This window comes from Rhipicephalus microplus, chromosome 2 (genome assembly GCF_043290135.1).
Source record: "Rhipicephalus microplus isolate Deutch F79 chromosome 2, USDA_Rmic, whole genome shotgun sequence".
In the NCBI taxonomy this organism is placed as follows: Eukaryota; Metazoa; Arthropoda; class Arachnida; order Ixodida; family Ixodidae; genus Rhipicephalus; species Rhipicephalus microplus.
The window spans coordinates 206,799,899-206,827,515 of NC_134701.1; the positions used below are offsets into that span (position 1 = coordinate 206,799,899).

At 48.7% G+C, this 27,617-nt stretch overlaps 1 protein-coding gene across 1 annotated transcript; it reads right to left on the reverse strand.

Moving 5' to 3' along the window:
* Positions 1 to 405: 405 nt before the first annotated feature.
* Positions 406 to 27,249, reverse strand: LOC142793553 (phospholipid-transporting ATPase ABCA3-like). Its single transcript, XM_075885788.1, has 12 exons — positions 27,110 to 27,249; positions 25,533 to 25,752; positions 21,421 to 21,657; positions 18,561 to 18,777; positions 16,298 to 16,423; positions 15,537 to 15,719; positions 12,585 to 12,835; positions 5,469 to 5,684; positions 4,587 to 4,774; positions 3,261 to 3,434; positions 1,874 to 2,016; positions 406 to 722 (listed from the first exon to the last, which is right to left on the reverse strand). The coding sequence occupies exons 1-12, from the start codon at positions 27,247 to 27,249 to the stop codon at positions 406 to 408; spliced, it is 2,412 nt and encodes an 803-aa protein (XP_075741903.1).
* Positions 27,250 to 27,617: the final 368 nt, after the last annotated feature.

The window sequence follows — 27,617 nt, forward strand, 5'->3', positions numbered from 1 at the left end:
ACATTACCACGTTAGAAGCGAAGGTAAACAATTGTACGCTGGGAACATAGCAAAAGAAGCAACGATTAACATCGTCTAGTAGCCTATAAAGGAGCGTATGTGTCGCAGTGTACGTGAAACATGACAAAGTAGCTACGTACGAATAAACAAAATGAGCAGAACAAATAATTCACTGACGCGTGCAGACCGCTGTTTCTCGCCGCATCTCGCTGGACACTTGCAGAGGACAGAACACGTAGTTTTACGCAAATCATTTACTTTTTTATCTCTCGAATCAAAACGGCTTTGAAATTAACAATAAATCGTTCGACAATGATGCGCCCGATGAAGCGCGAGCCTCGCCACACGGCCTCTGCCTCTACTGCGAGGCAAACATGTGGCATGCATCGTCGGCGAGGCGCCACCCTAGACCTTGGCCGGACTGGGACACTTCGACGACGGTGGCGTGTGTGCGGGTGCTAACGCGGGCGAAATCGCGGGCGTAGATGCGGGAGTGGGTGCAGGCGTCTGCTTGTGCTTCGTGAAGTGCCTGAAGACCTCGGTGAGGCTCACGCCACTGACCAGGTACTCGTGGATGAGCTCCTCGGCACGCAGCTCTTTCATGCCGATGAAAAGGTCGTGCCACGGCCGCGCCGGAACGTGGAAGCGGAGCAGCGCTGCGGCTTGCCTCCGCCGCAGGTGACAGCCTGGGAAGCGGGACTCCATGGCCTCGAGCAGGGGACCTGTGCCGTTTATTCGCGTCTCAAGTTGCACGATTGTCTACGCTGCAGATGACGTTGAATAAATGATAAACACTGTCCTCTACCGGCAGTTTTCAGAGGTATCATCTTTCGGTACACATTGTCTGGATTTGCCAGTGAGCATAATACTCAGAGAAGTGCGGCGCAGGTCGCGATGTAACGACGGAGTAAAAGCATCCCTGACTATAATCAATGAAGAATACGGCTGATGTGCGATGCCATTGAGATCTGCAGAGTTGGAATTGATTGGTCAATCTGCAAGCTATTGCAACATTGTGACGACTGTCAAATAAGGAAAGCAAAACTAATGCACTACTTTCGGTTACATCAAGTCACATGTTCAAGTCTCCATAGCACCGACTATACAAACTCCTTGATAGCTAGCTTCTCCGCAGTATCGGCACGCCGGTTATAATAGGAAGTGTGCCTTGACGAGTAGCCTCCCTACACGTACGCCTAAAAACCTAGCTTATCGGCAATCCTGGCGCACCTTGTAGAAAGGCTGCTTTGGCCAAAAGGATGCTGTAAATTCAAAATTGTGTTCGGCAAAAATCTGAGGCAATTCGACGGACCACGTGAAGTCTTTTTTTAGCACGTGTTATATCCTAGGGTCCACCGATGCTTCAACGACGAATTTCTGTCACGGAAGTGACGAAAAAATATGCGCGATCAGAAGAAAGAAGTTCCATCTTCGGGAGTTTAACCATTGACCTTTCAGTCCACGGCGATTGTTGCCGAGACCATGTAATAAACAAAACATTTTTACGCAGTTGCGAGCACTAGACGGCGTTATATAGGATCGCCACTTGTTATCGTATGAGTTGCCCCCATATCAGAAACATATCGCGTTTTGTAAGAAGTGTGGACATTCTCAATACACCAGATATATTAACACACTTGTTTATGCAAGAACTCGGAATGAGTGTATCCCAGCACACTTGTCTCATTATTACCGATTTATAACGCTGTTTTACATACGAACGCGTATGTTCAATGTGTCGAATATGAACCGTGGAGGACAATGCCCCTTAAGGTTGACTCAAGCGCGATTATAAAGATATTAGGAGCGAGTATTTTTACGCAGAGCAATTTCTTCAGAATCACTCGCAAAGCGAAACACTGATACCACGCACGAGGGTCTGGCGATGCGCTGCGTGCCAGCACGGTGGCTCTGTGTCCGATGCTCTCCTTGAGTTGCTGCGTGGAGCCAAGGCAGGCGAATCGGCCGTCGGACAGAATGCCCACGCGCGAACACAGGGCCTCGTACTCGCGCATGCTGCAAGGAAGCGAGTCCCGATCACCAAGTTTACATGCTAATTTAATATAAAATTCCCAAATATTTGCTACCGGAAACTCTGGTGCTGCTATCGTTCAGCCACAATGGAAATCATGTGTAGAGCACAGATTTGCCTACTGTTTGTGCTCACGGCTTTGAACGCGCTTGTTTACTGTTTTGTTTTGGCGTTTGTTTCGGATTATAAAAAGGTCATAACGAACTTTATGAAGCAACCTGAAATGGGGAGCCTGAGAGGTCAAAGCGGGGAAGCGGAACTGCTGAACGTTTGCTGAACTTCGTCTCGCGACAAAGAGGCTGCAGGTGACGTGTAGCGAAACGGACCAGAAAGAACAAAGCTTTTAGACAAATCCGTGCACTAGCTTTGATTTCATTCCGGCTGAGGCGCAATGCTTTGCAGCTCCCATAGGCAATGGCGCCAGAATTTTTTCTGGTAAATATTGAAGGATACAATGTGCAATATGCCACTCCATGCAAATTTTTTTTCGATAGAGTGACCACAACATTTGAAATTAGCAACTACCTTGAAGGTCTGTCCTAGCAAACTACTTGTGTGAAGCTGATCATCTTGACCTGTAGCTTGGATCATCCAGTCATTTAAACTGTTCAGAATAAAAAATGAAGTTTGAAGCTTGAAGTTTAATTTAGGCAATAGGAGAAGTGGTACAATAAAAAGCCTGTCAACTGCGATTTTTATAGGTCAAATTTAGGTTTTCCCTTGCTGTACATCTTAGAGAATCGCATATTGCGGACTCGAGGAGTCAAAGTATGACACCTGGCTGTTTTTAAGAAACACCATAACAGTGGCAATCAATCCATTTTATTAACATGGTGCAAAAAGAAACTACATTGTGCCTTTTAAACGAAGGCTTATCAGATTTCACTAATTTTCACACGCTGCTGTACAGTGATTCTTAGTGTGTTACTGCACCATAAACTTCCTCTACAACTTTGATAAAAAGGTGACCAGTAGTACCTCTACAAGACCAGGCAGATGGCTTACCTAAAAAAGACGAGCCAAATTAAACCGTATCTATAACACAAAGACTCGAAAAGAACAGCAGAAAGGCGATAAATCTATACAAAAGCCTCATACACTTTCCTGCTCACTGCAGGTTTTGAGGAGTCTAGTCACATAAGCCTCAATTGCCTCTCGTAAAGTCAGCAATGTTTTGAATTATATATAACACAGCCTCAATACGCGAGATCCTAATGCGACTCCATACCACTGTGATGACAGGAGGATAGCGAGCTCGAGGTGCTGTTGGGCGGCGATCAGTATGCGCCAGATGCGCCTTCTCGCCGGAGGGTCCACGGCAGCCGTCGGCTCGTCGAGCAGCACCACGTTCGGGTTGCCCACAAATGCGACGGCTAGCGAGAGCTTACGCCGAGTTCCGCCACTGCATGCACGCGCCAGACCCCAATGAGCGTCCGTCGTAAGTATCAAGCGTGTTCGCGCAATCCTGTACACTTGTCGGTGATTGAAACTCGTGAGAGCGAATGGCCGCTGGCGGTTGGAGTGTGAGCGTTAGTGACGCATTGTTACATCCTCTGAGGCCGTTCAGTCTGTGGCTCTTGAGGGCGACGGTGGAGTGCTCCTTGACAAGACCCGAAAAACACGTTCCACGCTGCGTGAAGCGGCTGGAGCTGGTATACATGTGCTAGGGAAGGTCGAAACGCTCGGCCGGTGTTACTGAGGACCACAGACGGAACGAATTTCTACTGGATACAGTCATCATGAGTCGCAAACGGCTTCGCCCTCACCACCAGCAGCACTGCGCCCCGAGTATGGCGTTTTAATCGCCGAACGCTGTAGAAGAAACGCACGATGACCTTCCGAATAAAACCTCGTGCTCCCGCCAACCAACAGAAGCGCTTTTATAGAAAGAAACAACGCAGGAAATCATCCTATACAGCTTTCTCGTGAGAACGCTGGCTCCTCACCGACACTTCCCTAGCTGCATCATGGATGTTCATTTCCGGCTCCACATCTCTGTAGTCGTCTCGCAAGAGGAATCCTCGACTCCGGGGCGCGTGTGCGTCGCACTACAGTGGTCGCCTCCTTCTTCGCGTCACGTATTTTCTACGCCCACATAATAAACTAGGGCAAATGTTTCATGCGTTTTTTGAAAGTCTGTGTTTCAGTGTACCAGGATCTTTACTTGTCTTCTAAATAACAACTATTGCTCTCGTTGAAAGAACAAAAATACCAACCTGCTACTTTCTTAAGTCCTAGACAGAGCGCAGAAGCACTATGCCACTTAGACAGTATATATGAACCATGGCAGCAGAGTATGAGAATTCAGTATAAATCTTTCACGGTACTTCAGCTCGAAGATAATACCAGAAAGCGCATTGTAACGTTCTCACAGCTTAATACAGCTCTCAGAGTCAGCTCCTCTCAATGCTAACTTTTTATTATGGAGCATCGACCTCGATACACGAGAATCGTAGTCTGCAGATCTTAGGGTATGCCCCTATGAAGTTAAATGCTGCGCGCAGAGCATTCAAACCAGGCGAGCCACCCGAGTATACACGCGCGCGCGTCGCACCTGTACGTGCCGATGGTGAAGTCCGCGAACTCGGCCATGTCGACGAACTCCAGCGTCTGGTGAATGACGTCCGGCACGCTCTGCTCGCGAATTCCGCGTAGCCTGGCAAATAGCGCCAGCATCTCGCGGCCTGTCAGCAGATCAAGGGCCACGTCCGCCTGCGGGCAGTAGCCAATGCGTGCCTGGTACTGCGGAAATGAATGAAAGAAGGGGCTCTGGGATTCGGCGTTGTGGGTGCGGCATAATTACTAGACAAACACACTGACTTCAGGAAGGGAAGCTCCACCCATTTCAAGCACCCCCTGCATAAATTTAGTAATCCCCACGAGCATTGCAGGAGGAAGGGCGACATGTTTTGAAGCTACAAGACAGGCCTAGATATCCTAATGTATCACATTTGATGAAGCAGTGCAAACGTTAGACAGTAAGATTACATAGGCATTGCTTTTGCTTGCTCGTCGCCATAAAGCCCTTTTGCAATGTACCACTTTGCTGCTGCTGACTGCAGAATAACCTTAGCAGCCACTTTCAAGAATATATAGGAAAACATTTCACGCATGCGAAGTTATGTTACGCGCTGTAGAGGTCATTAAGAAAGAAACACCGAGCTTAGAAAAGGCTCGAAAGGCAGAAGGATAGCCGAGAATAGAAACATCTCCGAAATAGCAGATCAAGCAGTAAACAGGATTGTAGTAGAAGTGCGAAAATTGGGTGAGCTGGTAGCAGTCAATGTGCACAAAATACAAAGAAGTGAAGTGAGAAAGCCTTTTGTTCCTTTTACTGTGCCCCTGTATTTTTTGCGCGCTGAAATTTCACAAATAACTACCGACAGGAGCCGCAACGTGGTTGGCTAGGTCGCACAACAAGCGTCAAGCAGCTTGCCTTGTTTCTCTTGGTCACCAGGTCGGCGTCACCGATGAACGCGTTTCCAGCGGTGGGCGTCAGATCGCCAGTGAGCATGCGAAACGTAGTGGTCTTTCCCGCGCCGTTCATGCCCAGTAAGCCGAAGCACTCGTGCCTTCGGAGAGCGAACGACAGGCCGTGCACCGCCTTCATGGTGCCGTAGCTCTTGCTCAGGTTGCTTACCAGGAGCGCTGCCTGCACCGTAGCATAAGCAGAGAAGGCAATCCGTTTCAATATACTGCACTAGTAATCATCTGCTGCAGCCTCACTTCCCCTCACCTTATTCGTTCCGGTGTTTTAACGGACCGTACGTCGTCAGTATTTCTGATAGCGTGGCCTGCCAAGGTCCGTTTTTAGATGCGAAGCAGCTCTTTGACTAGCCTGTGTAACGCTGTCACTCCATATAAGCCCACTGCGCATGCTCGCGTCGCGCCGAAGGTGTTAGAGCGGTGCCAAGTAGTCAAGTCGCCGCTGTGAGTTGGCGTCTCTCTCCTTCACCCACAGCAACCACTCCACCCGCTCCCAACACATTCTCTCTCGCTTCACCTTCTCTGCCACCCACAACGCTTGGCTGCACTTCGAGTACATGTAAGAATCAGGACTACACAGATACACAATTTTGAATGTACACAATTGGTTGCATTTTGAAGAGAAAGCACCACCAGCGAAAAAAGAATAAATATTATTGAGGTTTAACGTCTCAGAACGACCATATGATTATGAGACGCCGTAGTGAATGGCTCCAGCAATTTCTTTAACGAGAATCTAAGCAAAAGTACACGCGCCTCAAGCATTTTCGCCTCCATCGAAAATGCAACCACCGTAGCCTGGATTCGATGCCGCGACCTGCGGGTGAGCACCATGACCAGTGTGGCGGGTATCAGGAGAAAAAAGCGGAATGAAAGAGTGTTACTCGAAACTCCATGGTAATCTATTCCGTGAGGCACTGTGCATTTATTTGTCGTAAGTTTCGGAAATCTCGTAATTTATACCAAAATTGTGCACGAAGTTTGCTTAGTTGCTAATGTACTAAAGACTCACTCTTGTAAAGTCAGTCTGTTCTAGCAATCAAAGCAGTTAAACAAACGAAGAATTCGCCTACCATCGGTAGAAGAGACAGATAGAATACATATACAAGCTAGGATGAGAACCTAGCTTAAAATTGGTTAAACTGAGTGTACAGTTGGCAAAAGTTTTATGATCGCTTTTGCGGTCCTGTAGGTTGACCAGGAATTTTCCTGTCTAGAGACGGCTTAGTGCTCTCTCATAGTAGAGTACGAAGTGCTCTAAATTGTTAAATACGTTTTGAAATCAGGCTATGGTCAAAGACGTGTAAACTCGGTTTTGTATAGGAACGACTAACTGCTCTCTCATAGTTGAGTACAAATTACTCGAAATAGTTTAACATTTTTAAAACACCATTTGCTCAATTTTCTCCCTTTGCAATGCTTTTGTTGTAACGACATCGGGAACTCGGGAACGCCGTAATTTTTGTGAAGTAAGCCTCTTCAAGTGTGAAGCCCACGGGACTGCTTTATGCTCTCTCATAGTAGAGTACCTAATACTCCAAATCGTTAACCATGTAGTGGAGCATACGCACCAACGCGTATGCGCCTTCGGAAGACAACAAAAAGCCCGTGCTCTGATTGCGCGAGAACCTGTGCCGCCTTTGCCAGACTTGCTGTTCGCCCATTTTCCGTCGCGACCTCGTAACGACTCCTCTGTTCGAAGAAACATCATCGCATTTGGTGGAGGCTGCTGAGATCCCTAAGCAGACCTGGAGCTCCGCTCTCGCAAGTTGGCCGAAAGACCACCGTACAACATGACTGACGCAGTCGCCAACCAGCCCATCCCAGCACAGCCAGCACCATCGGCTGCCCCGTCAACCTGCCCCGGTGCTACCCGTCAGCGGGACCCACCAATCTTCAGCGGCAGTGGTGAGCAAGACGTCGAAGACTGGCTCTCCTTGTACGAACGCGTGAGTGCCAGCAACAAATGGGACAACGACTCTAAGCTTGCCTATGTTATCTTTTACTTGGCTGACATCGCCAAGCTATGGTTCACCAACCGCGAAACCGCCATCGCCAGCTGGTCCACCTTTAAGACCCTCGTGACCGAAGCGTTCGGCCGACCAGAGGTCCGCAAGCTCCGCGCTGACCAGCGTCTGCGCCACCGAGCCCAGCAACCTGGCGAGACCTTTACTAGTTATATTGAGGATGTGCTCGACCTCTGCAGGCGTGTTAACTCATCCATGCCTGAAGAAGAGAAAATTCGGCATATTCTCAAAGGCATCGAGGATGGCGTATTCCAGATGTTGCTGGCGAAAAGCCCTACCACGGTGGCAGTACTCGTAAGCCTGTGCCAGAGCTTCGATGAATTGCGTCGTCAGCGTTCCATCGCCCGACAGAGTGTCCCATCACCAGATTCGATCTCGGCCGTCGCACTCGCAAATGGCAACGTTCACCAAGGAACTCTGTCGAACCAGATTAAAGACTTCATCAGGGAGGAAGTCGCCCGACAGCTCTCACTGCTGCCGCATAGCGACGCGCCCACGACAAGCCTACCTTCGAATATGCAGCAGGCCATACGCACTGAAATTTGCAATGCCCTCCCTACAGTTCCGGCCTCTTACCCATGCACTTCGGTGCCATCTGATCTCTCAACTGCTGGCTACGCACCAACTGCGCCGCCTTCACCTCTCAGTTACGCAGCTGTGGTCGCGCGGCCCCCACTGCATCCAGTCGCCTTATCGGCTCCACCTCCTCCAGCCTCGCCTCCAGCTTACAGGCCCCCACGTCGCTTTTTCCGTCCAGCTAATGAGTGGCGCACCAGAGACAATCGTCCCATCTGCTTCGCGTGTGGCATCGCTGGCCACATTGCACGCTTCTGCCGCCGCCGTCTCACACCTGCACACGCATACTTCGGAGCTCCTACCTACGCACCGCAGCAGACCACCACGTCTGCACATGAACAGAGGCACTCCGACTCGGATCGCCACCCATCGACTGCTCGTTTCCCATCACCTCGTTGCCGATCGCCATCGCCTATGTGTCGTCGACCACCTACTGAGGAGGAAAACTAATCAGTGCAGTTCCGGAGGCAAGAACTGCACCTTGTGCGCAATTCCCAAGGCCTCCATTTTCGCCGCAGAATGTTGTTGATGTCGATGTTGAGGGAGTCGCCACATTAGCGTTAATTGATACCGGGGCCGCCGTTTCTGTGATGAACGCAAAATTTTGTAGGAAACTGAAGAAAGTGACCACATCTCTCAGTGGCTTGGTGCTGTCCACGGCTAGTGCGCAACGCATTCATCCCTCGGCTGTGTGTACGGCACGCGTCGTCATCCGAGACGTTTTGTACGTCGTACAGTTTTTTGTTCTACCATCTTGCTCTCATGACCTTATCCTGGGTTGGGATTTCTTATCACGTCATGAAGCTATCATCGATTGTTCCCGTGCCGAAGTGTCCCTTGTGCCAACATGTGAATTTCCACCACCCGACCGCTCTCCTCTGCTCTGCAAACTCATCGCTGATGACGATATCACCTTGCCTCCTGAAGCTTCGGTCCCTATTAGCCTTTCATGTGTGGCGCAACCTGACGGCACGGTGGTGTTTACGCCATCTGCGGTTTTTACTGAACGCAAGGGCATCGTTCTCCCATTTGCTGTTCTTACAATTGCGTCTGGTTTAACCGTAATGCTGGTCACCAACCACTGCAACTACCCCATTGGCTTACTTCGTGGTGAAACGTTAGGATATGTGCAACCTGTCGACCATATCGATGATATTATTCTTCCCGACGAAACGCCATGTCACATTGCTGCAATCACTCATGCGTCTGAGCCATCAAGTTTGTCAGCCTTCGACAATGCTATTGACGCAGACCTTCCCCTCTCGCATCGCCGCCAACTTGTTGCTCTCCTTAACAAGTTTCGTTCTTCTTTCGACTTTCAAGAACCTGCTTTGGGCCGCACCAAGGCTATCACTCATACTATTGACACCGGCTCACATTCGCCTCTGCGACAGCGTCCTTACCGCGTTTCCGCCGAAGAGCGCCGCGTCATTACGGAGCAAGTAGATGACATGCTTAAACGTGGAGTCATACAGCCTTCTCAAAGCGCTTGGTCATCACCTGTGGTTCTGGTCAAGAAAAAAGATGGCACCGTACGATTTTGCGTGGACTATCGCCGCTTAAACAATATTACGAAAAAAGATGTCTACCCGCTACCACGAATAGACGATGCTCTTGACTGTTTACAAGGCGCCGAGTACTTTACATCTTTGGATCTGCATTGTGGGTATTGGCAGGTGCCAATGGCTGAATGTGATCGCCCTAAAACAGCCTTTGTAACGCCAGATGGCCTCTATGAGTTCAAAGTCATGCCATTTGGGCTCTGCAACGCGCCTGCCACATTTGAGCGCATGATAGACACCATCTTGCGTGCCCACAAGTGGAAAACCTGCTTATGTTACCTGGACGACATCGTAGTCTTTTCATCCGATTTCCCGACACATCTTGCTCGCCTCCACGAGATTCTGACGTGTCTAACTTCTGCAGGCCTACAACTTAACTCCAAGAAGTGCCACTTCGCAGCACAAAAACTAACCATCTTGGGACATGTCATCACCAGAGACAGTGTTCTTCCGGATCCCGATAAGCTTCGAGCTGTCGCTGACTTTCCGTTGGCCACATCACTGAAAGCCCTAAGAAGTTTCGTCGGTCTCTGCTCCTACTTTCGTCGCTTCGTGCGCAACTTCGCGTCCATCATCGCACCTTTCACGAGTCTGCTTTCCAACAGCAAAGGCATATCTGCATGGTCACCTGCATGTGACGACGCATTTTGCCAGCTGCGCCGCCTGCTGACCTCACCACCTATTCTTCGTCACTTCGACCCTGCTGCGGCCACAGAAATTCACACCGATGCAAGTGGCATCGGTCTTGGTGCAGTTTTGGCACAACGGAAAGGCACCCAAGCTGAATACGTAGTCGCCTATGCAAGTCGCGCTCTCAAGAAGGCTGAATTGAATTACTCCGTGACAGAGAAGGAGTGTTTGGCCATAATCTGGGCGTTGACGAAGTTTCGCCCGTACCTTTACGGCCGTCCTTTCGACGTGGTCACAGACCACCACGCTCTATGTTGGCTGTCCACCTTGAAAGACCCGTCCGGACGCCTGGGGCGTTGGGCACTTCGATTGCAAGAATACGACATCCGTGTCGTATATCGTTCCGGTCGCAAGCATGCGGATGCCGATGCACTTTCGCGATCGCCATTAACACCAGATGTGGCTTCTCTGTCTCCCCCTTTTACCACCTTGTCACCACTCGACACGACTGACATGCTTTCGGAGCAGCGTAAAGACCCATACCTTGCCTTGTTAGTCGACTACCTTACCGATCCGTCTGCTGTCCCTTCCACGAGAGCGCTACGCCGGCAAGCAGCCCACTTTTCCTTACGAGACAACATTCTGTACCGCCGCAACTACATGTCTGGTGGTCAGAAGTGGCTCCTTGCTGTCCCAACTCATATGCGCTCTGACATCTGCATGAATGTCCATGCAGATCCCCAAAGTGCTCACGCAGGTGTCCTGAAAACCTACGAAAGGCTGCGCCAACGCTATTATTGGCGAGGAATGTATCGCTTTGTACAGAAACACGTTCAATCTTGCACCACTTGCCAACAGAACAAGACACCTCCGCGGCACCTTACTGGCATGTTACAGCCGCTCCCGTGCCCGGCTCGCCCATTCGACCGCGTGGGTATAGACCTCTATGGCCCCCTACCGTATAGTAGCTCTGGAAACCGGTGGATTATTGTTGGAGTCGATCATCTGACACGCTACGCTGAGACTGCAGCTTTACCGGCAGCGACCGCCCACGAAGTTGCACTCTTCATTCTCCGAAGCTTCATTCTACGCCAAGGTGCTCCGCGGGAATTACTCAGTGATAGGGGTCGAGTGTTCCTGTCGGAGGTCATCCAAGCTATCCTCGCTGAATGCAACGTTATCCACCGGAAATCTACCGCATACCATCCACAGACAAATGGTCTTACTGAGCGGTTCAATCGCACACTTGGCGACATGCTGAGGATGTACACCTCATCCGACCACACTAACTGGGACGCTATATTGCCCTTTGTTACCTTCACTTATAACACCGCGACGCAAGCGACTACCGGTTTTTCCCCGTTCTTTCTATTGTACGGCCGCGAACCTTCCCACCAACTCGACACTATACTACCGTACCGCCCTGATGCATCTGAGTGCTCCCCGCTTTCGGAAGTCGCCAGATACGCTGAAGACTGCCGTCAGTTGGCTCGGTCTCTGACAAGTGAGGCTCAAGGTCTACAAAAGACTCGACACGACGACGCTCACCGCATAGCTCCTACATTTCGTGCTGGCTCCCTTGTGTGGCTTTGGGTGCCCCCGCACGTTCCTGGCCTGTCTTCTAAACTTCTGGCCCGGTACCATGGTCCCTACCGTGTCATTGACGCGACCTGCCCGGTGAATTACATCATCGAGCCATTAATACAATCACCAGATTTGCGCCGCCGAGGACGTGAGACCGTACACGTCGACCGTCTCAAGCCCTACTACGACCCCCTCATTGTGCCTACTCCCTGAGTCGCCAGGATGCCTACCCTTCACCCCGGGGGTATTGTAGTGGAGCATACGCACCAACGCGTATGCGCCTTCGGAAGACAACAAAAAGCCCGTGCTCTGATTGCGCGAGAACCTGTGCCGCCTTTGCCAGACTTGCTGTTCGCCCATTTTCCGTCGCGACCTCGTAACGACTCCTCTGTTCGAAGAAACATCATCGCAACCACTTTTTCTAAACAACTACATACTGCCTGGTGGATTCTTGTCCCAATTCATAGAAACTGGGACAGCTTATTGTTTTCCTGTTACAGTAGAGTACGTCCCACTCTCAATCGTCGAACAGTTCTCCTAAACACATAACCAAGACAGATAATGGCTCTACCGTAGAGTTTTTGTTCATGTGCAAGTTACACATACAATAAAACTTGCCTGTATTCCTTTCGCCCAGGAGTAGTTTTAATGTATACACCTATCACGAGATTTCGCTGGCGCACTTGCCTGCTCGACGCGGCCATCGGCAATGAGCTTGCACACGCGCGTCCGTTCCTCGATGACGCCGAGGTGCTCGGCAGGGGGCACCACGCGCGACCGACGCCGGGTGCGAGCCACGTATCCCAGGCCGGAGTCGAGCGCCGTGACGAAGGCGAGCAGCGCGATGCCCACGAGCAGCATGAGCAGCACTTCTCGGCCGCCGCTCATCTTCTCCCACGTCAGGCAACCCTTGGCCAGGGCGCATTCGCGACATTTCTCTGCGCCAACGTGCGTCAGCCATTAAGCACCTCGCAGCTGCCACAGAGCGCTAAAAACGCCCCCATTCAGCACACCCTAGCTGGTTGCCCGATGACAAAAAAAAAGAATATCGCTGCAAATATTACAGACTGAAGCATCTCTTTGCTGTCAATCGGTGACTCGGGCAGACGGTCCTCAGTAGCGTCAGGAGCCCACAAATGGCCGCATTAATCGAAACGCATGTACCTACAATGTCAGCAAGTTCTGAAGACACGTTATTAAAATTAATAGTTGTCGATGTTCGCAGTGGAACAGGAACAACTAAAGTGGTGCGTGTGCGGATGTCTAATTTAGGAATGCATTCAACGCCCCTTACGGTCTCAAGTAGGTGTCCACAAAGCGGGCGAAAAAATTGATCACCACATCGATATTAGAAATAGCTGTTAAAACTTTCCAATAGTTACTAAACGTCGCGGTCTTCGCATTTAAAGAAGAGACACTGTGTGCGTGAATGTATAACTTATCATTACGTGCTATGTCTCGTGACAGTGCACTAGATTACCTCGCCACAGTACACTGTGCATGCTTTAAGGCACAAAACTTGTGTAATATGGTAATAGTAGTTTTTAAAAAGAATGATCATTAGCCTCCAGTTTATCCCAGTTTATAAGGATTTTTTTTTTTGCTCAGCGCGAAATCGAGCAATTAAAGCAGTAAAGAATGACATCTGTAACTTTTCTACAAAAATAAATTAAGGGAACATACCAGGGCAACATTCGATGAAGCGATTAAGGTGGTTCGGTATTGATTCAAGCCCAAAGTTCTGACAAAATACCAGCCGGTCGAACGTGGACATGTAGCGGCACATCACCCTCTCCTGTGCAATCTGCGAAATAACGTAAGAAATCTTCCTTATACGATTGTCTACCAGCAAGATAACTTAGGGGGAAATGCGAGTTGAAAAACACACTTTTTTACTCCAGAATGACATATTTTTCGTTATTATTTGCTTTCGCAAGTTTAGTTCTTCTACTTTCACGACAAAAAACTGAAGATTGTAACTAAACTTGAAGTAGTCTTAATCGCCTCTAAAGAGCTCAAGGTGGCTACTAATATATAATAAGATAATTGTCTAGAGTTCCCTGGAAGTTGTCATCTGGCTGCTTGCCATTGCATTTCACATAAGGAACTCAGCAAACCCACATTCTCAATATAACCACCAATCTTTAGCTTTTGATGGAAAACATTATCATAAAAAAGAAACATATCTCTTCCGCATAGATGAGCTTTCACTCATACCTTTTAAATGCGTTTTTCTCGAGATTCATTTTCGGACAACTTCTTGTGTGTGAACATCAGGTTTTTGGTGCTTCTGATAGTCCGATAAGAATAAAGTTACGGCCCCCTATTTCCTAACATGTGAAGGGTGCAAGTAGTTCCCTGAAAACTTGATATCACCAGTATAATTATTATGAACCCAAAGCAATTAGGTTGGGCGGAGAATTCTAAGAATTGTCTCACTACAATGTTTCTTGTTTCTTGAAATGTCCTAATGTACTTTCTAGATAATTGCTTGCATTCTACAGTTAATTTAGCACAGTATAAGCTGGTAATGGCTCAGAATCGTAAAAAGTTATTGGCATAAAATATTTTTCAAAAATTATTTCTCTAAATTCTCAAAAAATAATTCTCAAAAATAATTATTTCTCGAAAATTCACAATGCCAAGTACGTCTAAGTACATTAGCCGATCACCTTTCAACGGACAATATGGTAACCCGTCGTGCCTTTCTGCTCCTGTAAGTCCCCCGCTGTTTTAGTGAGCCGGGGATGCGTTTGACTATAGGTGCTAGAAAAGCGTTAAGAAGAGCATGGCTGCTGAAAACGACCATTAGCCAATGAGATTCGTCGGTGGCACTTCAATGTTTGTCTGTACTTCAGAGGGGAAATAATTGAGGGACCTAAGATACTACGCAAGGGAAGCCAGTCCAATCGCTGTAAGCTGGTAGAGCTCCTTATTGCTACAACGCGTGACACAGAAGCGCAGATAAAGGATGACACATCCATGTGTAGCACGTGTTTGGAAACAAAGACATCTAAACCATGCCGATTTTTACACAAATTAACAGCGACGTAGACCAAGAGAGCTTCCAGAGCGAAACGCCTAGAGCTATCGTGCAAAAGCTGACTGAAAGGAGAGTGTCCAAACGCGCGTGTTTACGCCAGAAAATTTGCTTAGCGTCCATCTTTAAATTCATGTTTTTTTTCAACGTACCAAAACCACGACATGATTATGAGAAGCGCCCTATACGTAGCCGAAGGCGCCGAAATATTACCAACACTTAGGGCTCTTTTAGGTACACCGACATTACGCAGGACACAGGCCTCTGGAACAGGCCTCTGGAGCACCGCAACTACTGAGCCACCCCACCAGAGGGCCATAAAACTGGAGTTTAGCCTCGCGCAGCCAGCGCAGGCCTATGTGGGCTGTTAACATCGTCAGGTGTGATTTACGCGGCAGTTCTTCGGTTCCGAAAATAATAGATAATTTATTCAAGTGCCTGTTATAATTACAAATATGACTGCAACGCATGTGAAGGCATAATACAAAACTAACGAAAACCCGAAATGTGCCTGCTGTATTCACATGCCCTGAAGTCCCATTTGTATTGAATAACTAGCCTGTAACCACACTTTGCTTGTTAACAGGTGAATTACGCACCTCTATACTGCGAGTGCACCTGGAGACAGTTGGAGATGCCCCAAGTAAGGGCGAAGCTGGGAATAGTCCTGAATATCCACAAGGCGCCGTCCAGGTACGGCGTCTCTTGGGTGATATTCTCCCAATGTCCCGTCAGCTGGGGCAGCAAGTAGAGCAGGGACATAATCGTATTCAGGACGATGCCTGCACGCATAAGTCAATGACGCGCTCAATGTATTACTCATACATTATGTGTATTGACCATACATTATTCTGATACCAAATGAAGAACTATTTTTCTGCCTTTTCTCTTAATTGTTCAACTCCAACGCACACACACACACACATACACAAAAATCAGAACCTTTGCACTACAGTAAAGATGAAAGCCAGCGAACCTGCGCTCTCGGCGAGTCTACAGGGAATACTGCTGTTGTGAATTCTTACACTATCATTATTGTCTATAAAGCTAACATTGCGCACTCAAAGGTCTCAGTGCTTCTCTTGCGCATGGCGCATATTATCTCGTTCACGGTTGTTTTCAAATTAAATCCTGAATGTTTAACGTCATTCAGCCATACCGTCCGAATTCGCTTGGATATTGGATGGCCTGCAAGCCATCTTAGATTATGCATACTCGTGAAAAATTGTTCCAACAGCCTAGTAAACGCTATGCAGCATTTATCGACCACAGTTGAGTCCTACCTCTGAAGTATAATACGTGACATCAAACCGCCTATGGGCGTCACGTTACATAAGGTGGGTACAATAATGTCTCGTACCGGCTACGATGCTGACGCTGGCAACGGCCACATATCCTGTTGACGGCTGGTCGCAGACCAGCGATGCGACGTAGGCGACCGGTATCGAGGCCCACCCGTAGCTCAGCATTATTGTATAGACGGAAGCTGAAAACAGGAGAAATAAAAAGTAACCGTGAACTGCTGTCAAAGTTATAAACAAAGATATATTGATGACAATATTTTTGTACTGCATGAAAGACTTACATTCATACAAATATCGAACAAAGAACTTGGAAATGACTCCTCTCTATAGCGATAGTCGTAACAAAAAAGTAGTCGCCGACGGCGGTAGCTTAACACGTAAGGTGTCGCGCTGTTGAGATCAAGGGCGGGGGTTCGATTCCCAGCCATGTTGGCTGCATTTCGATGGGGCAAAACGCAAAGCACACCAGTGGACCTACAGTTAGGTGCACGTTTAAGAACCCCAAGTGGCCGAAATTACTCCAAAGCAAGCGAGCACGCATTCCTGATAATCGTATCGTGATTTGGACACATAAAACCCGAAGAGGTATAACAAATGATTAGCCAAAATACCTACTCCTATGTCCAGCATTCAGCATGAAAGGTCCTTAAGTTATTCAACTAAAGCTGTTGTGACGTAGAAAAAATGGTGCGTTAACTGCAAAGAGCTCTTACAAAACATAAGTTTTTTGAACAAGGTCAAACCTTTTCAGCAATCTGTAGGAGCCGGTGCACTTCCGAGCCATGTCAACGCTTTTAAGGGTGCGCTCTTGTGAATACTTAAGGCAAGAGTCGATGACTTCGTGGAACGCGATGCGCCTCGAGGTACAGGACAGCTTCTCGTGACTTGGCGTCACGCACAAATCACACACACAAAAAAAAGTGGAACTTACTCAGACGAAGTCACACAATATATATTGCGCTGTCGACTCACTCACATTCAGACTACTCAGACTACCCGAAATTTCCTTAGCTTGACTCACTTAGAATTGCGAAAATTTTATTCAACTGGACTCACTCAGACTTGAACTCACAATCACGAAAATTTTATTGAACCGGACTGAGTCAGACTCAAGATCACTGCTCTCTATGAGTGTGTCAGTCGACTGAAGAGTAAATTCGCCAACCTCACGTGGACCAGTTGTGAAGAGGAAACCAGCAGAGTGAAAATGGGGCGCTTGCTTAATCACACAATCACTTGAATCTAGGTGCTTTACGTTTGAAAATAAAAAAAAAATTGTGAAGGCACGTTGTGGTTCGCGAACTGTGCCGACGACTGTCCTCTATGGGGAAACACCAAAGACCATTTGACGACCTATAACGAAATTACCAAGGCTTCCTACCTGGCCCGCTGAACCTTTCCTCCACCCAGCGAGAAGCTGAACAGGATGCAGGCAGCGGCCCTACGACAGCTGCAGACGCACACGTATCCCAACTCATCGCTGTTTGTTTAAGAGGCTATACCCCAATATATATCCGACGACTATATGCAAGATAAGCCATATTGAGGTTGCCACATTAAATCACATGCTCTAGGACTGGGCCAGAAATCCGCAAAGTGCTGAATCCGAAACCCTTCCGCCGCGGTTGGCCGCTGCCCTGTGCAGGCACAGCCTCTGTGATTAACTCTGGGCTGTCCAGCAGGCCCGCGATGCGGCGGTCAGGCAAGGTCTGGACGTCCTCACACGGGAGACCCAAGGCCCGGTCGGCTAAAGCTCTGCCGGACTTCCAATAAAGTTGTTACCAACCAACCATCGTCATGGTGGGGCCCTCCTGCTTAATTTAGAACAGCTATGTTTTTTTACGAGTCCGTAAGTTTGTGCTCACGGGAGATCGTCTATTTTGCAGCTACTTAAATACAATCAGCGTGAACTGGATTCGCACACGCGCCCTCGTTTTTAGCAATGCTCCTAGAAGCTAAGCCAGGGAAGCGGTAAATAAAAATATAACATTCAGGGCTACACGCAAGCTAGTGTGTTTTCACGTAGTTGTGACGGTGAAGAAGAGGGCAGTTCGACTTATAGAAATTCTTTATTGGGCCAATTCATGCTCAGAAAGATAGGTACCACTCGTATGTAGAGGCGAGTAACACTGACAACACAATTAACAATTGTGACGACTACGATTGGTTATCATGGAAATAATATCGACCACTTGTGTCGTACGCGCAACATTATTAGAACAGTATAGAACTAGGCTTTGCCCTGGTTATTGGCCGCTCGATTTGTGGAGTACGAACCCGAACAGTACATGCGCACGGATGCAACACGTGCATACGCACCGAGCGTGTAGGTGTCCGAGTACAGTCGGCGCCAGTCGAGCAGTGCTAGAGGCAGGAGCAGCACCAGGGAGCAGACCGCGTGCAGCGCCAGGTCCACGATGAAGGACGATACCCAGAAGGGAAGTGCGCCCGCGCCGGCCAGAAGCTGACACAGATTCACGTTCTGGACTCGCTCCTGTGGGGGCGCGCGACGAGCCCGACCGAACCCGTTAGCTTCCTATAAATTCAACCTCGGTGACTTAAGTAGCCAAAGTTTTCATTCGTTTGTGACCTTTGTCATCGGCCCGCAACGATCGCTATATCCTTGTTTAGCACACGAAAGAACAAAACAAAACACAAAGAAGTAAGACGGTCTAATCACTGAAAACGTACTAGGTACTGCACTGTGGGAGAGTAGAGCCATCCCGTGGACCTCACACTTGATGAGTGTGAAATATAGGTAGCCTTGCAGAAGAGGACATGTGTTTAGAAAAAGTGGTTAACGATCAGAGTACTATAGGTAGTCTACTATGAGAGAGCATGAAGCGGTCCCGGGGGCCATCCTATACGATGGTATGTTCTTCGAAAAACTATTTGGAACTGTGTTTACAAATATGTTTAACGATTTAGAGTACTTAGAACTCAACTATGGGAGAGCACTGAGACTTCCCGCTAAAAGTCAGACTGCTTCCCCATCCACAAGATATTCGCCAACAGCTTTAAGGACGATGGCAGCAACATGACGTAAGCATTGTGAAAAGAAGCTGCCCTCAAATGTTCGCTGGTCACATTCCTGATTGTAGGCGCCGTGTTCCAATATTTCTCGCTCTTTCCATTGCGAGTTTTCAGCAATCAGCCATTTTTAATATTGCAGTCATATCTTTGATCGAAGTCACTTAATTCACATTGCCATATTCCATTCTTGTCTACATATGAACGCACGAACTCTCCTCGCGTGGTGAAATAAAAATGTTGCGCCACTAAGCACGTGAGTAAAGGTAAGAAAAGTAAACATTACGTATTGAGAAAGCAAAAAAAACATGGCAGCATATCCACGGGGTGAATGATGGAGAGTGGGGCAAAGCATCCGTCCGTCCATTCGTTCTTGCTTCCGTGCGTCCATCCATGCGTCCATCTAATTGATTATCCATGCACCCATCCGCCCGTCCATGCTGCCGTGCGTCCGTCCCTGTGTTCGTCCCTGCATCCGCCCCTGTGTCTGTCCATGCATCCATCCGTCCGTGCAGTCATCCGTGCGTCCGTCCATGCATCCGTCTGTGTGTCCATTCGCCCTTCTAGTCAACACTCCAAGTACCACCATCTCGCCACTTTTCATCATATATTCCCCATATAGAAGCACTGCCATCCAGCAGACATTCCAACGACTAAACAAGAGGTGGCACACGCACACTTTCTTGCGGCTTGCGCTTCGTGTCTACTTGCCACCTTTAACCACCTCGAGTTCATGGTATAAATAGTTCACTGTATTCATGGCACTGTGCCTCAACGCTCGCTAAACCTTTCTAAAACCAAGGAGGTTACGCCCAGTGAGTATAACGTAGCAACCCTTTCTTCTCAGATAGTGCTCAATATACTTGCCAATGGCTGCTAATGGGGAACGAGAGACAGGAGGATTCGGCTTTTAGTTAACGCGCACGCTGCGAATTTTTTAATCGTTCAACAACGCACAGGAGAAATCTCCCACCAGCACCACCTTGCAGGTCAAAGCGTAAGACATGTTACGTACTACGACGAGGGACGAACGGGTGTCGCTCTAAGGAGCTTAGCCCCTCAAAAAAAAAAGGAGTGGTGTGTCTCAAAACCACCGTACGATTTCGAGGGACGCCGCAGTGGAGGGCCATGGAAATTTCGACTAACATCCCACAGTACACGGGCCTCCACCATGTCGCCTACATCGAAATGAAACCACCGCGGCCGGATCGAATCCGCGACCATCAGGTCAGCAGCGGAGCATCCTAGCCACTGATCCACTGAGGCGTACGAAATAGAAAGGAAAAAAGAAAGAAGGAAAAGGTGCTACACTTCAAGATTTGCTTGCTCCATTTTCCCGATAGAGAAGGGGTTTCTGCATGTTTTATATGCTCCGACAGAAAAAACAAATCGCAGCATATCCACGGAGTGCATGATAATGAGTGGGGCGAAGCGTCAGTCGGTCCGTTCGTTCTTGCTTCCGTCTATCCGTGCGTCCGTTCATACGACCGTCCGTTCGTGCGCCCGTCCGTGCATCTGTCGTTCCGTCCGTCCGTCCACTCGTCTGTCCATCTAGTGAACACTCCAAGCACCACCATCTCGCATCTTTTCATCATATATTCAGCGTATAGAAGTACCACCACCGAGCGGATATTCCAACGACTAAACGAGAGGTGGCACTCGCGCGAAGCCTGCGCTTCGTACCTACTTCCAACCTTTCACCGCCTCAAGTTCATGGTATATACCAGATCAATGCATTCATGGCACTGCGGCCCAACGCTCGCTAAACCTTTCTAAAACCAAGGAGGTTGCACCCAGCGAGTATAACGTAGCAACCCTTTCTTCTCAGATAGTGCTCAAAGTGCGTCCTTCAGGTATTAGTTTATTTAGTAAGCATCATATTCAAGGCAAATTTTATTGGAGATTAAGTCACCAATACTCGTCTCTGTAAGTTATTTCGCCAGAATTTACTATCTTTTTAATTATGATTAACGTGCGCGGGCTTCCTCCTCAGTTGAAAACGGTGCGCGCGTGCCGCTCCTCTAGTGCGGTCGTGGATCGTGGAAGTGGCTTCCTGCTTCTACTACGACGGCTACTACATACATCACGGACGCACGACCCACGGCATAGGGACTTCGCCCCGAAAGAGCAACATGCTTTGCACACACACCTGTATGGGAAAGAGGACGTAGGTAGCGGCGAGAAAGGCGAGCCCGACCGGAATGAAGACGCCGCACATGATGCGCATGGCCAACACAATCATGGGGTCCGGCTCGGGAATCGGGTGCTCCTTCGGCAGCGGGTGGTTGGCGACGCGCACCTTCCAGCCCGGCAGAAAAGCCTGCGTGGCTGCCGTCAGCGACACCACGGCCGAGTGGGGAGAGTACGCGCTGTGCCATGCGGTCACCTGTAGCGAATGCGTTGTTATATATACGAAGACGACGTTATACTGCTCTATGATTTATTCTGTTCATGTGCATGTAAAGTATCTTTCTTTTTCTGTTTGTGTATATAGGTATGTCATTTCTCTTGCCTTTGGCTTGTAATAATGCTCGCTATATTTACGTGGTCTTGTTATTTATTTACTTCTTTATTTATCTATCTATTTTGTATTCATGTAGTTCGCTTTATCACCCTGTTATTGCTGTCACAGGGTGAATGGTGCTTAGTGCAGTGGTAGGTACTGCAGCATTTCTTGCCGTCTCCCCAATTTTGGGTATTTTAGAAATGCGGTCTAAAATAAACATTGACTGACTGATTGATTGATACAATGCAGTGCTTTCTCCACGTGTTAGGATTCGGACAAAAAGCTGGGCAGACTGTCACTATTGTAACGACCTAACATTCATTGAATAATTTGGTAGAGTGTCTTTGAAATGTTGTGGTTAAACTGTCGCATTCGTTATTACTGTCATGTGCCTCTTTGTTTCATTTATTTCAACCTGTTATGTGCATCGCAGTCTTTATTACCGAGCCAATTTGAATATTTATGCGTTTTGTATCATGTTTATGTGAGCTGCGCCTGATTCGCAGCTTTTTTTCCCCAATTCCACACCACAGTTTTTATTTTCTCTGCACATTGTAAACAATGCAAAAATTGTGGTTAAATGATGTCACAGGTCTTGTTAATTAGGGAGGCGATCACCGGGCTAATTCCAAGGGCCGAAGTATCGGTCCCCCGAACCGCACCACGAAAGCGTGGACAATTTGGAAGTGGTCCTTTTTGGCGCGCCAGCGGACGCCGGCTGTGGCCTAAAGAACAAGTCAGAGCCGAGAGTTGATAAACAAACAAAATTATATTCTCAATAATGGCAGATCAAAAAACAATACACAAGTATGCTCACTCCACAATATCTGAGTACAATATGTCACCAATCAAACAACGTACTACACAGTACAATCAGCCACACTCAAAACAACGGACACAGATAACAATACGCACTACAATGCAGTCGCATGCATTGAACAACCAAGACACTTAAAGACTAAAGAGATAGAAAACCTATTCAGTCCAAAGTTCTTGGAACAAAAGCCGGGATGATAATCTTGCGAGAATCACTCACTCAAAGTCCAGCGTTGTGTTCGTTCCGCTGCCCCTGAAGTTTCTCTTCCAGGAAACCTCGCGTCTTCAATCGGCCACTCTCCAAGCTTCAAACTTCTTCGCCGGAAACACGTCGGCTTCACACATGCAGCTGTTGCCACGCGTCTTCGCTCGATAGCGGTAAACACACACTCTTGCCTGTAGCTCGAGTCGTCACCCCTCAGGTGGAAATCATCGTCTTCTCCTGCTTTGTCTCTACGGACAAAACCTTCGCCGACTACCCGGTGGAATCCCTACGCGCTCTGGCGCTAACTTCCGTCTTCTCCTGATCTCTCATCTCGGCTGCTCGATTAAATACCCTCCGCGCGAGATTCCAGAAAGTTCTCATCATTTTGTCGGCGCGATGCGCTGCGAAGGCTGGGGGAAAGCGCGAGACTGTACGAGGGCCGTCCGCGACGGATCACTGAACCCGGCATAACACGCCCCTTTCCATCTAGAAATTTCGAGTGCTTGCTCGGCCGCCGATGTGGGGTGAGGAGGTTCGTCGGCGAAGTCACGCTTCCGAGGGGAGAAGCGTGCGCCCGAGGAGCCTTGGATGTTTGTCTTTTTTTTATCGTCAACCTCGCGGCGTCACTCCGGCGATTCGTCTCGAGAATTTGGCGGCGCGCCCTTTTTGAGCGCTCGTTTTGTGACAAATGAGTTCAAACTTGAACTCGCAGCGCACTATACAATCGCAAAAAACAGGAAGAAAGAAAATGTTCAATAGAATAGTAGCACAGGATTGAGCAAAAAAAATCACAGCATATCCACGGAGTGAATGATGATGAGTGGGGCGAAGCGTCCGTCAGCCCCTCCGTGCTTCCGTCCGTCCGTTCGTTCTTTCTTCCATTCGTCCGTGCGACCATCCGTGCGTCAATCCATGCATCCATCCGTCGGCTCGTTCGTGCGTCCACCCGTCTGTACGTCCGCTTGTCCATCCATCAATCCGTCCGTCCGTCTGCTAGTATGTCTCTCCGTCCATCCGTGTGTCTATTCGTGCGTCCATCTTGTGAAGTAAGTCCATCATGTAAGTACCGCCATCTCCCATATCGTAATCCCTGTGGCACATACCCGTTCTAGAGCGGGTATGTGCCCACGGTGGCTACATACATACATACATACATACATACATACATACATACATACATACATACATACATACATACATACATACATACATACATACATACATACATACATACATACATACATACATACATACGGAGAAGCGACAGACCCATGCCATAAGGAGCTTCACCCCTAAAAAAAGATTAACAGCAGTCACCCCTAAAAAGAGATTAATAGAAGTCATGCAAAAAGCAATTACAAGTGCTTAAATCGTCAAGGGATCGTACATTGTGATGAAGTACGGGATCTAGTCGACCACTTAAAGAGCTAATAAACTGCTACCGGCAAATACAGCAGTTAGAATTTTGTTTCCGGTAAGCACTGGCTTCTTGTCGAAATCAGGCTTTCATTTTCTAGCTGCGTACAAACGAGTGTTACCAGAGGCCACCAAGCAAACAAGTGAATTTTCATCGTAAAACAAGCCCAAATAAAAGAAACACGTTTACATGGGCGTGATTAACCTTAGTTGTTGATTCCTCCGACATATGTTCGTCTTCAGCACGCAACCACACAGATGAGGAGATCAGAGGGGGGAGGGAGGTACATGAAATCTGCCCCATACATTGACTTAGGAGTAAGATGGGGGGTGCTGCGATGAACCTTCGCTCCCGTTCATAGAGAACTCTGCTGATTCCCATACACTCAACAGTCCGTCCGTCCATCCGTCTGTCCGCCAACATATCGAACCCTTACCAAACAACTAGACGCATGGCGCGCCTCTGCACCATCTTGTGAGCACATCCCGCCGTGTACTGCAATAGCGCAGCATCATCTAGTGAACATTTGAAAAGTAAGGGATGGCTACTACAACGCAGGACGGAGGAGGGAATGAGTCGCAGCGTAAGGATCTTCGCCCCTAAGCCGCGTAATTCGTCAAGCGAAACTTTGCTACACTAAACCATTGAATAAAGCGCCAAATAAGACGGTACGGCCAACCCTACTCACCATACTGAATCCTAAATGGTCATGTCATATATCGACAGTTGTTGCTAGTCAACGCGGTAGCACGAAACAAGATAACTCACCAGAAGAAACTGCTAACAGTTAAGTCGATCAGAAATTACCGTTCACGTTCAGGTGTCATCACAACTGTGCAATTTAACCCTCCACTGTGGTCTAGTGGTTATCGGGCTTGACTGCTAACCCACAGGTCGCAGGATCGAATCCCGGCGGTGGCCGCATTAACAGTGAAGGCGAAACTGCTCAGAACACGCGTACTTATGTTTAGATACACGTTAAAAGCCACAGGCGGTCGAAATTTCCGGATACCTCCATTACAGCATGATAAAAAAGGGGTTTTACGTCCCAAATCTACTATATGAATATGAGACGCCGTCGTAGAGGGCTTCGGCCATTCTGACCATACGGTGCTCATTAACGTGACCATTTCGCCCCCATTGAAGTGGAACGACCACGGCCGGGATCGAACCCGCAACATTTGGGTCATCAGCCGAGCATCATAGCCACTTTTTCACCGAGACAGACTTACAGCAGCTCTCATCATATTGTGGCTTTGGGGACGTTAAACCCCATCAATTATTCTTAACTCCGGAGTTTAGGCCTCGTCCACAAACCTCGATGACTGGCTGCTTCTCTCTCAAGCTTGCCGAGGGCACCCTCACAATGGCCTGTGCGGGAACGGTGGACCAGTTGGTGGTAAGCCGGTAGCCGGCGCCCACCACGAAGCTCCGACGGTAGCGCTGGTAGTTCTCCAGCGCCTGGTCTTTCAGCCACTCCCAGGGCTCGCCATACTTCAACCGCCGCACCTCGGCGCCTTCGTCGTCACTCAGGTACCTTGGCGTTTATATCGTCACACTTTTCAGTTGATGGAAGGGCTTCCTATACATACTACTATACGGATCAGCTACTACTATTTTGGTAGAGCACATCCTAGATGCAGTGCACAGGGTAGGGCAGTGTTCGGCTCCCAACATCTGCGAGCATTTTTATCCTAGCTTGTTGCTTTGTTTGTAGTGTAATCAAGTTTTGAGAACATCGTTTATTTTCCCAGTGTTTTCCTTTAGCGAGAGCTTCACACGATTGTGAATAAAATATATGTAGCATTTATATTAGCGCCTGCCTTATTCAAACGTTATCTTTTCTGTTGTTCTCCATTCTGATTGCGCACTCTTTTTGAGTGGGAGAAATAAGTTAGTTCTGATGGCTCCACCTGAACAATGAGAAAATCAGGCGCATCTAGGAAAGGTACTCGCCCATTCCGTATGGCGCAGCCATATCCCCATTAGAATATCAGCGTATATGAACGGCTTTACCACTACACCAACACCACACAGCCATTGCGAACGGTGGTGCCAATGGAATGCTTATTTACGTTCAGTGAATGATTATGCCTGTGGGGTACACGTATCCCGAAGGAGTACGGCCACCAGCGTGGGTCCGGTCTTAGCGAGCCGCAGGGCACGTTTTAACCGTCGCCGTGGCGGGAAACACGATACTGCTCAAGTCACAACACTTTATTGTGGCAACACCAAACGCAGTACAGCCCGTTGCAAAAAGGCGCGGCGGGAAAGCAAGTAGGCTTATCCACGCCACGGGCACAAAGTACTACACAGGGTGTCACGAGCACGTCTCCGCGGTAAAGGTGATCCACGGAGACACCGGAACAAAGGCCCGGTTGCTCGAGCGAGGGCAAAGGCGCTCGCGTTGGCTTCGAAGGGAGACGGGTCGGCGTAGCGAGGCCACGCACTAGGACACCGTACCGCCCTTCGGCCGTGAGTACGCAGTGGGGCAACAAAAGGTGAGCATTCGCCTCGGGCGCGAGGCGCCGTCAGCGAAGTCCGACGAGCCCCCGTGCGACGGGAGTCGACGGACGGAAATGATTGCGTGGCTCACCGTTTGCTGTCCCGGAGAGTACTGCCTGCCCCTGACGCAGCGCGCTAAAACCTCTCGGGAGGCTCCACGCGCGGCGCCACAGCCAACATCCGCTACCGGGTGAGGGTGTTAAACGTCACTCTGCCCTTCCCAGCGCGGCTGACAGCAAAGGAGGGCAGACATGTCGGGATATGAGAACGGCAGAAAAGGCGGCAAAGCCCGCGCAAAGGCAGCGGGCTAGCCTCAATTCCCACATGCCTTTTTTTGTTTCCTTATGAGATCGTTCTGCAAGGGCACCGACGTCAACATCTCTTCGTACCTTGCATATCTTCCGGCGCCCAAATTGTTCGTACTCTCGTCAGCCGTGTAGAAGGCAACCGTACGGCTAAATATTTTCCGCAGGGAATACTCAACGGCTCCGAAGTATATGAGCTTCCTCGAGATGTGCTTTTGGTTCATGAACACGAAGAGGAAGATTACCTGCAACGAGATGCGAGCACATTTATCTACTATGGCACACGGCCGTTTAGGAGTTGTGCTTAGGGTTTTGTGTGAGAATTCCTCTTTCCACATTGCAAAGCTAGCTGTCATATCCCTCTCCCGCCTTCCCCAAGGGGACTAACTTAAGCGGGCATTTGATATTCGAGCATTATGCCTCCTGAAAGGTGAGGCTGCACCGTTTGGTCGTGCGCTAAAGACAAACAGGTTTATGATATTTTCGATGTAAGTGAGTACATGTTTTCACCAAACGTCTAAAGTGAATTGAATACTCGAATGATAGGATATCAACAGTCTGAATTTCTGGGCTAGTTGCTTCGCGCACGTGT

Excerpts from the sequence above, each read along its gene's own strand:
- LOC142793553 (XM_075885788.1), bottom strand. The coding sequence starts at position 27,249 with ATGAACCAAAAGCACATCTCGAGGAAGCTCATATACTTCGGAGCCGTT. Across the intron at positions 18,778-21,420 it reads ACGTCCTCTTTCCCATACAG|GAAGCTAACGGGTTCGGTCG; the intron begins GTGTGTGTGCAA and ends TTGAATTTATAG. Across the intron at positions 723-1,873 it reads CAGCGCATCGCCAGACCCTC|GTCCCCTGCTCGAGGCCATG; the intron begins GTGCGTGGTATC and ends TAAACGGCACAG.